The sequence below is a fragment of the Tauraco erythrolophus genome, chromosome 7 (genome assembly GCF_009769465.1).
Source record: "Tauraco erythrolophus isolate bTauEry1 chromosome 7, bTauEry1.pri, whole genome shotgun sequence".
Taxonomy (NCBI): domain Eukaryota; kingdom Metazoa; phylum Chordata; class Aves; order Musophagiformes; family Musophagidae; genus Tauraco; species Tauraco erythrolophus.
This window is the reverse complement of record NC_141471.1, coordinates 24,811,997-24,822,810: the sequence shown is the minus strand read 5'-3', so window position 1 is coordinate 24,822,810 and position 10,814 is coordinate 24,811,997. Positions and strand designations below refer to the sequence as shown.

Below are 10,814 nucleotides of genomic sequence, written 5' to 3'. Positions count from 1 at the left end.
CCGCTCCTACCGTGCGGGGGGCAAGTGAGGGAGGGAGCGAGGAGGTGGCAGTTACCGGCGAGCGAGCGCCCTTCTTGCAGAGCGGTCCCCTGAAGACGCCTTTGATGCCGCGGTAGTGCCCGTTGCTGAGGTGCCGGGAGCTGATGACCAGGTAGCACGCCATGCGGGCCCCCCGGGCGGGCGGGCGGGCGGAGCGCCCCAGCCCCGCGGGCGGCAGGGGGGAAGGCAGGCCGGCTCCTCCTCGGCGGCAGCGGCTGCGGTGCTACCCGCGCCGGAGCAGAAGCCCGCATGAAGGAGCGGGCGGAACCCGCAGCAGCGATCTCCCCGCTCCCGTCTCATCCAGCGCCCGGGTGAGCGCTGCCAGCAGCAGGATGCACTGAAGGCGGCAGCAGCGGCGGCAGCCACAGCACATCTGAGGGAGCGCGGAGACCAGTCCGCATGCTGCTCCGCGGGTAGGGGACGGGCGCGGGAAGAAGAAGGGCAGAGCGCAACTTGCACCGTCCGCTGCTGCTACGGCCCCTTCCCTCCCTCCTCTTCCTCCTCCTCAGACCAGGCCACCGGCAGCCGATATCCGGAGGGGAGTTTCTCCGCGGCAGCTCGAGCGGCGGCTGCTCCCCATGGCTCTTCCCTCCGCCGGGCTGGGTGGTGGATGCAGCCGGCAGCCGCGCAGAGCCCTCGCCGCTCCGGTCCTCCCGTGCCGCCGCTGCAGTCGGCGCCGCGCCTCGCCTCACCTCCGCCGGCGGGGGGAGGGGGGCGGTGCGTGGTGCGAGGGGGGCGGAGGAGGGGTAGGGCTGGAGCGGGGGCGGCAGCCGGCCGGGGGGGCGGGGGCGGTGGGTGAGAGGACGTTACCCCTCGCCGCTCCGCGGAGGGGAGAGGGCTGCGGTCGGTAGCCCCGGGCGGAGCGGGCCGGGGAAGGCGGTAGGGAGTGCTGGCCGCCCTCCTCCTCCTCCTCCTCTTCTTCTTCGCCCAACTTTCCCGCCATCTATGGCGGGGTGGTAACGTTCCTTCTCCGCCTGCCTCTAACTGCGCTTCCACCTCTCCCCGCATCCCATCACCTGCCCTCCGCTGTCCCGCAGGATGCCACCTGGCAGGGGCCGCGGCCCTTCCCCCGCCCTCAGGGGTGCGGAGCGGGGCAGGGAACACCCTCCCGCGACCGTGCCGAGGATGCGAGCGGGCACCGTCTCCCTGCAGCCAGCCGTGGAGCGGGGTTACCGGGAAACATCGCTGCTCCGGTTCCGCTGCTGGCTGGAAGCGCAAATTCGCCGAGGGCCGCGGCGGGGGCTGCGCGCCGCTGGCCGGACTGCCTGGGCACCCCCCGGCTTGTGGCTGGGCTTGTCTCGGTCGGTCCCCCTGAAAGCTCGTGAATTAGGTGTGTGGTGTCGTTTAAGACCTAAATGTTTTACAGGGAATCGCAGGTATGAAATTCTTCCACCACTAAACAGCTGAAACAGGTTGTTCTTTCAGCCTCCTGCGAGAGACGGACGCGATGTACCTCGGACCCGGCTGTGCGCGCTCAGCTTCTTTTCATCAGGTCACAAGTATTGTCTCTGCTCTGTTACTTACTAAGTCGATAAAAATAAATCAATAAATGACAAGGCCTTAGTAGTCACCTGCAGATCTTTCCTTTCTTCTAAGTAGATTACTTTAAACTGTAGATAAGAATTATTTCAAGTTTTTAATTTAATCCTGTAAAAGCCTGTGTTTTCAGATATTTAGTGAATGAAACCGATAAGGCACACTCATTCTAATTTTAGTCTCTCGAGCTATCTTTCTATGAACCTAGCGTAAATTAAAAAGAAAATTCACACAAGCCACCAAACTGTATAGATAAAAAGGTCATGACAAACCAAATGTCAATTTTTTGGCTGTATATGTAAAATAGTGTTAAAAAGTCTTCATACAGAATGCTTCACATACAGTATAAGATTTGATCGTATGCATGTATATGTGCATGTATACAAATGGTCAGAACCATTACATATTTTATGAATAAAAATGTAATGTTATAGAGAAAACAATATGCATCTAAACTTGGAATAACCAAAGCTGGAAGTAATATGTTAGGATCATCCTTCTGTTAGCCTTATACAGTGCTTGGCAATGTAAAACACTGGGAGGTGGGGGTCAAATTAAGCTGGTAAAACCCAGGTGCATAATAAATAAAAGGACTTGGCTCTCTGCTTAATGTGTGGTTGAGCTGTGGGACTCCTTGCCAAAGGTGTTGTGGGTGATAAATTAAATAGTCATATTAATCAGTACAAATCAGACTTTGGGGCCTGGGAGCACTACAGTGCCCACAACAGACCTATGGAGGACTTTTCTGAAGAATTTACATTGGAAAGTGGCTTATTTACACTACCATACCGAAAAAAGTTATCCACTGTTAACTTGGTGGCAAAAATGAGCTTTTATGATGATTTCCTCCTACAAGTCACAGTTGTGTGAGTGGCTTGAAATTTATTCCTGTTGGCATATAATTGATATATTTTGTTAACTACAAGTTCTTTCTGAAATTACTCCTCTGCAATCCTGTTAAAGATAAGTGTTAACTTCATCTTGAATTTTGGTCTGCAGCTTGACTTTCTGACTGCACTGAATATGCAATTCTAGAAGTAAAGACAAGCATCTTTTCTCTCTGGCAATGCAATGAACTTTCCAAAACTTTGCTTCTCTATGATGCAGCTGTTGTTTCTCAGAACAGAATCTACGTCTCATCTCAATGACTTTCATAGAGGTCTCAGTGCCTTTTCTGTTATTAAGAGACATGGAAAGTCCTTTGCTCCATGGAGCTGATGATGTACTATTACAAGGTGAGGAAGAGGTTATGGAAGACCCACACCATGTGCATAGAGTAGAGATGTGTGTTTGTGTGTTGTAGATACATGGACTGGCCAGTCCATGTAACCTGCAGAGGAGCTTCAGCATGAGCTGAAACCGTGCAAGAACTTCGCTGTACTCTAAGGGACAGCACTTTCCTCCATAAACTTATCGAGTCTTCCACAGTTCATTTACTAAGATTGCATGAAAGGAAAATGATTTGCCCCAGAGCAGACAGCACAGTACTCATTTTATCCTGCTGAGAAGGATGATGTGCTCAATTGGCCCTGCTGTGAAAAGTAGAAGTCACTTTAGGCTCACTTCACTTTGCAAACTCAGGGGAATAGTTACTATGACCACCAATCTAATTTATAAACAATCTGTAGGACACAAGCCTGAGAAAATGAGATTAAGAGTTGTCAAATGGAACGATAAGATATTAATTATAGCATTCCCTGAACATTCCCCCAAGTCTCTGGAGATGCTGCACCTTGTCTTTCATCACAGGTCATGTAGAAATATGAGCCTTAACTATTAGTAGTTTCAGGTGGGTCCAATCCTTCACTACCTTAGATCTCATAAAGTAATTTTCAGCTGAGCACGGTGGATGTAAAATACTACCTTTCAGAACGTTATGCTTTCTTTGCAGAAGTGTTAGTGACTTTTCAAGATGCAAGAAAGTAGAGAAGCAGGTCAGCTGTCACTAAGAGATGATGATTAAAATAATGAAATATTTTCCAGTTCATCTATCCTCTTAGTTTACACAGGTTTTTATCATTAATAAAGGTTCTTAGCATTTATTGCCCCCCAAAAAAAGTCTGTAAGCATTTTCTAATTATTCTTTGTAGGGATTGTCCTCATTGCACAATGTAGTGTCAGATTGAAATACCCAGCCTGGCTCTAAAGCTGCTAGTTCTGACATAAATATACTCCAAAAATCAAGCAGCAGAGAACCATATTAATGCAGTCATATTATTCTTAATGGTTGCGTTAGTTCATATGCTTCTTTGCAGCCTTAGACAGTACAGTGTAGACATACCCTTAAAACCTTGTCTACACTGTCAATTTTATTCAGATTGTAATTCAAATATTGCTCCTAATATGAGTTCCATCTGCACATCAAGTCCATTATACTGATATTCTCTGCTATATAGGTAAAAATTACAGTTAGCGTGATTTGCCGGCTGCTAATATAACCGTTCATCGGTGCGTATACAGGCTAGATCTGCTCAAGGGCCGCAGACATAAAATGTTTTCCACAATCCCCTTACTGTGCTCAGAAAGAACAAAAACATCCTTCCCATGCCTCCAGACATGAGAAAATTCAAAAAGTGCAAAGAATCTTCTGGCACTACACTTCTACAAACTATTTTAGCAATCAAACAAGAACAGAGGGTGTGTAGACACACGACTTGAATACTGTTTCACAGGCTGGTTATTCTCTCTTGAGCTAGTTTAGCACAAGATGTTTTCCAATGCAGAAGAACCCAAGTGAACCCTACGGTAAGAACACATCCTAATACTGATGTGTATTTTATAAGCAGTCTTCCCCACAGTGCTGAGTGAGTGAGATCAGCATCTCGACAAGACAATTCAGGTATAAAAACACACGACAAGGTTCCTGACATATAACAGCAATGAATGCCTTACTGCAGCTTTACAGTACATGTTATCTTCAGACATGATGGAGATTATAAAGCCATAAATCAAGCCCTAGCAATATATGCAGGTCTTTGGACTACAACCACTTAAACTACATATTCGTCCACCCTCAGTTCCTCTAACCTGTCCACCCAAACTCTAGCTCTTCTCCATTCTAGTGGTCAATAACTACAGCTGATTCCTCAGGGTTCACAGGACAAGCAAAATCCTGTCCTGCTGAAACCAATGACAGTTTTTGAAGTCAACAGAATCAGAGTTTCTCTAGAAACTTTCACCTCTTAAGTATGTTCATGTATGGTAACAAACTCTTACAAACCCTCGAATATACTATTACAACATTAGTTGTGCTGTTACTATATCTGAAGACATTATCTAATATCCCAAAAGACTCTTAATTCTTTATAAATCAGAGCCATATATTAGAAACAGTCAGCATTTCTGTAGATCACGTGAATAAATTTTAGCCTGAATGATTGATTTGTTTTTCTCAGTGCAGCGTATAATTTGGGGAACATTTTGTAAAGTTTGATTCTTGTTTAGAGTTCCTGGTGAATGTAAAAATACAAGGTGAGCTGGTCTGCATAAAGCTTGTTTTGCTTTCAGTGAAATGACAACTTCAGATCTCTGCTCTTTTTTTCCTGAATCTTAGACAACACCATTTACATTTTTCCTGAAGTAAGTATTAGTAAAAGTGTTGTTATATCCGTCTTTATTTCTTGATTATTTTAGCCCTTCCCTACTTTATTCCATTTGAAGTAAACATAATACTGCTTATCCAAACATTTTTAATCCCAGGCTGCCTCTTTTTATCTAAATAGTAGTTACATTCCTCTTGTGAACCACTTATGTAAGCAGCTTTCTATTACCCAAAACTTGAATCTGTCAAGATTTATACACTTGAAGCATTGATGGCTAAGTTATTCTGCTCTCTAGTCCATGCAGAATCAATGACACCATTTTACTTTGGATGGAGCCTTTTGGAGTGTCTAAGTGCTGAACAATCACTTTATAGTCTACAGCTTGCTATTACAGCTTGCAATTAATTGCGTAGCCAGCAAATACAGCAGTCTTCATGATGATCAAACCGAAGTGCATGTGTTTACATCAGCAAAGAGTAGTAAATTGCACCCTACTTTTCTTATAGACTCATGCTCCACTGGTTTTAAGAAAGTCATATAGTTGAACAAAAATCTTGTTCAAATAATTCATCCTTACTCTAACTTTTCTTTGATATATCTCTTATGTGGCATTTAGCAACCTCTCTGCATTACTTTATCACTAAAAAAAGACAACATCATGTTTCCTTCAGAGTTATTGTAAGAATTACTCAATAGAGTAACAACAGTCTTAAAGGAGAATGCTAAGTATTACTAGGTGATATTGGGGAAGACTGCTGATATCATAATTAGTTAAAAATATCCAAGAACTCTATTATTTTCAGAAGGTTGCTGGACATGCCATTCACTTAAATTAATAGGTCAGTAATACAAATAGGACTTTAATCCTGTATTAACAAGAGCTCAATACTTCCAGAGTTATGTGTTCAATGATGTAAAGATATTGTCTATTTTCTATTCAGAAATAATTTTCATTGGTTTCTTCTCACCTAAGTTAGGATGGACATAGAAAGAATAATGGCAAGTAGCCACTGATATGAGAGTTATATATCAGATACAATTCTATTTTAGTAGCAAATTCTGTTTTTCAGGAAGGTGATAGATGAAAGAGATGGTGGTGTAGCAGTGTTTTCATACACTTGCCAATTTATTATGTTTGCATAAATATTTAATACATCAATCTCTTTTTAAAGGAAGAATATAGTTTACATTTCAAGTCTTGTAGTTTTCTTACATTTTCTTACTGCTAAATCCCACCAAAACTTCAATTACTTGCTGGACATCCAGTAGAGAGATGATTCAGATTTTTCATTGCTCATCGATGGTCATCAGGTTGATCTCCAGAGGCTAGCACTGTATGTGATAGTAGCCTTAATATCTAAAAGATGAGTAAAGTTATTGTATTTTATTGTTAGAAACCAGAATTGAATATTAACTGGAGAACAGATATTTTTAAATCACTTTAAAAGAATGCAAAGAGAAGGGAAATATTGCTTAAGCTCTGCATAGATAGCCATGATATCCACAGATAGCCAGTTAGGCTGTCGGCATGTGTTTCAGCTGAAGATACGTTACTTTCAATAACCAACATAACCACAGCTGTCAATCCCTTTTCCTACTCATACTCATTTGTTTCAAGGAGCGCTTCAAGGACAACCAGAATTGATCCCAACTAGGAATAGGAGAGGACTTGCATTGCAAAAGAAAGATGAAAGCAATTTCCATCATGTACATTTCTCCATTGGCAGAGTAAGGCATCTCCTTTCTCTTGGTATTACCTGCAATAGGAGCTTATCTTACTTTGCCTCAAAGAACATACTTACGTGCTTGCACTCACTGTGTGCTAATACACACAACACCTACAATGACTTCCATAGTGTGCTGGTTTTCGCTGGGGTAGAGTTAATTTTCTTTGTAGTAGCTAGTATGGGGCTGTGTTTTGGATTTGTGATGAAAACAGTGTTGATAACACAGGGAAGTTTTCATTATCTCTCAGCAGTGCTTACAGAGAGTCAAGGCCTTTTCTGCTCCTCACCCCAGTCCACCAGCGAGTAGGCTGGGGAGGCACAAGAAGGTGGGAGGGGACCCAGCTGGGACAGCTGACCCCAATTGACCAAAGGGGTATTCCATACCATATGATGTCATGCTCAACAATAAAAAGCTGGGGGAAGAAGAAAGAAAGGGGAGGGTGTTTATCTTCCCTAATCACTAAGCTTTCCTGGAGATAGCTGAACACCTGCCTGCCGATGGGAAGCAGGGAATGAATTCTTTATTTTTCTTTACTTGCATGCACAGCTTTTGCTCTACCCATTAAACTATCTGTCTCTACCCACGAGTTTTCTCAGTTTTATCCTTCTGATTGTCTTCGCCATCCCATTGGGGGAAAGTGAGCAAGTGCCTGTGTGTTTCTGGCTGGCGTCAAACTCACGACACATAGACAATTTCAGCCTGACAAGCTAGGATCAGGCTTTGTCTTGTACTAGCATTGCTATAAGGCACCCATAGATTGTCAGCACATATACGCTGTTTTTTTTCTGGCTACATCTTCAGCCTTTGAGGCTTATCAGTTGGCATAAGCTCACATACAAAGGACTCTCAAGTTACGTTTGTCAGAAAAGAAGTTGTGTTACCTTTTACAAAGTGAATGAGAATTCAGCTTGAGAAAAGAGAGGTTTGAGCGCGAATGTTTGAGATGTTGCACAAGTTGGATTAAGATCACTAACCTAGCAACTCTATATACTCTGGTCATAAGAAAGAAATGACAAGTAACTACAGATAGTTTCTGTATGGAGAGGGCCGCTTAGGATGGTAGTTCACTAGGCCCTTCTAAATAGAAAATTACAAGGAGAAAACAACTCTTTTGTATAACTTGAGAAGAAGTAAAAGAATGTAAAGTCTGTTTAAGTGCCAGCAATAAAAATGCATTTTAAATAGATATATATATTTTATATGAATCTATATACATATTACATCTATATTCTTTCATATATGTATAAACGTGTCTGATGTCCATATATTGACGGAATAATATAGAAATACGTATTTAAAAGCTTAAATGTCAATACCTATACCAATTTATTTCCTGTACCATTTTTCTCTTTTTACCCACTTCAGTCAAGTGACAATTTATTATTTTTTTTTTTTAGGAAACTCAGCGACAGGGAAGTGATTTAGCAGTCTTCAGCAAAGCTGTCCAGTAGTCGAGTCTGAGATGTTCACGCCCGTTAAAACACTGTACTGCCTAAGCTATCTCAGATCTGCATGTTTCCATGGAAGTATTTATTATGCACTACCACAAGATCACCCTGTTAGTTCTGTATGTATCCTGTTGCCAGCATTTCATCATCTGTCCACGTTAATACTTCAGCAGACAACCTTTAAAAAGACTTTACAAAGAAAGATATGAAAGGCACAGGAGAAATTTCAAACTGACAGTGGCATTTTTCAGCTGGTATCCTCTGGAATTCAGATGTTTACTGAACATGGAGCTCTTCACATTATTAGGTGTCTATGAAACAATAGTTCTTTTTAAGACTGACACCTACATACTTTCTCTAAAGCAGATAAGTATACTGGGAGGTTTTGGAGTGTATTATGGCCTTGTTTTGTTCCTTAGTAGGTTAAAACATTTCAAGCATTTTCTAAATTCTGTTCACATCACTGGAAAATTTCCTTATACCTTGAAGAAAATTCAGAATACTGTTGTAATTAATTAAATTTCAGTGAAAATTATCAATAGAAAAAGGAAATGTGCAATAAAATCAAAAAGTGAGCTTCACATCCAAATAAAAAAATTAGTACAAGAATTGCAGCTCCTACCTCCACTTTGATATCTCCCAAAAACAGGCTTAAGTGGTTCACGAGCTTGCTGGCATCTGCACAGGTGTGGATTTCATCTGATTTCATCCAACGTATGGTATTGTAGCAACTTGCATATAGGCAAAAAATTCAGTTTTCTGTGCAGGAATAAAATAGGTGTTTGTTTCAAATATAAATTCAGTCTCTATTTTTGCAGTGATTTTGTGTTCTAATTATAACAATCTAATTTGTAAACAACACATGCTGAGGTTTGACAGTGAATTTCTGATGAAACAGTACAAATTTTAATTACATACAGTTCTAATAGAGTGAGCACTGCAGCATTTCTGTCATCTTTGAAATGGTAACAAAATGTAAAGAAAAAAATTTTAGAAATATGAGCATGAAGGTAATGAGATCAATAAATGTCAGCTAGAAAAAGTAATCACAACTCTAGAGACTCACTAACCTTTCTACAAATTCCAGAAATAATAGACTAGCTTGGATGAGGAATTCTTTAACAACGAGAAACCGATATAGTTACAAGGGGGAAGCGAGCCAAAGACTGCTGAATAATGCCGAAAGCATTGCCTTTTTAGGTAAATAAGAGAAAACAATCAATAATTTTGCTTTTCCCTCTGCGATCCTCACCAATGCACTGCTCTTTGCACCTTCTGATCTTGAGAGCAAAGTATAATGAAAGCACATATGTAAACCTAGAGTTAAAATATGAAATATGACATAAAGTGCAGTAAGAGAGAACTGTTTTCCAGACTGATGGCCTGATCCTTCTCTCAGGCAGATAGAAATGTTAGAACATTAATTGACCTCCGTGTAAATTCCAGATACTTAACACTTCCAAGATTTGGTGGTGTACGGCTTTTATATATAATTTATGCAAACCCAGAGCTTAAGAATGAATTAATTCAGGACAAGAAACTGTGTGCTAGGTTTTAATGCCTCATGGTAGAATCTAACTTCTTTAAAAGAAAACATATTTCATATGCAGTGTGTTAGGTTAAGTAATATTTAAAATGGTAATGTTGGGGGTATTTTTGTATTTTTTTTTTAATTAAAAGTGGAAGCAGCATTGAAACTGAGGTGAAAATGGAAGGGAATAACATATTTTTTTAAACCTATGCAGATGGGCAATAATATTTTTTGAATGAAGCATACAATTTTCCTGAAAACATATTAGCATTTTATGAAGGATATGCAAAATTCACTGAGGATTTATGTATATTACAAACTTATTTTAGGGAAATTGGCTTTAGAAAGAGGAGCAGGGATAACATGGAGATTAATTCTTATTTTATCATCAAAGTTGGGTTTTGGGTTTTTTTTTTGCCCAGCCTTGACTCAACGTTTTTGGGTGCAGATAACAAAAATGGACAGGCAGAGACTGAGATCCAGTCATTAGAGTCCACTCATTGTTTGCAGGCAAAGGCGTGCAATTTTTTCAATTATGATTTTGTTAACAATTATATATTATTATCCATTACTGGTCATGCAGGTTGGAACTGATGAGCTAACAGAGAGAAGTCCAAAGGACATCAAAAGGGACTTCAGGGCATTGGGGCGACTGGTCGAAGGGTCAGGAGCCCAGGTAGTGTTCTCTTCAGTCCCTTTAGTGGCAGGAAAGAACATAGGAAGGAATAGAAAATCAGATTTGATTAACAGATGGCTCAGAGGCTGGTGTCACCGACGGAAATTTGGTTTCTTTGATCATGGGGAGGCTTTCGCTGAACCAGGTCTGATGGCACCGGATGGGACCTGCCTTTCTCAGAGGGGAACCAGGGTCTTAGCTCAAAAGCTAGCAGGGCTCATTGGCAGGGCTTTAAACTAGATTTGAAGGGGGAGGGGGGGAATATCAAGAATGGTAAAGATATGCTGGAAGTATCTGTACAACAGAAGAAGGGA

The 10,814-nt window shown here is 41.6% G+C and overlaps 1 protein-coding gene across 2 annotated transcripts in view; it reads right to left on the bottom strand.

Annotated features, from left to right (window-relative positions):
* ZNF804B (zinc finger protein 804B) overlaps positions 1-412 on the bottom strand; it is a 252,680-nt gene extending 252,268 nt beyond the window's left edge. The window contains exon 1 of one of the 2 annotated variants that reach the window (XM_086615053.1): positions 11-412. In XM_086615053.1, coding sequence (XP_086471179.1) covers positions 11-163 — 153 coding nt within the window. In that variant the 5' untranslated portion in view covers positions 164-412. The remainder of the gene's footprint in view (positions 1-10) is intronic. The other variant, XM_086615054.1, reaches the window with a different exon arrangement.
* Between the last annotated feature and the right edge of the window lie 10,402 nt (positions 413-10,814).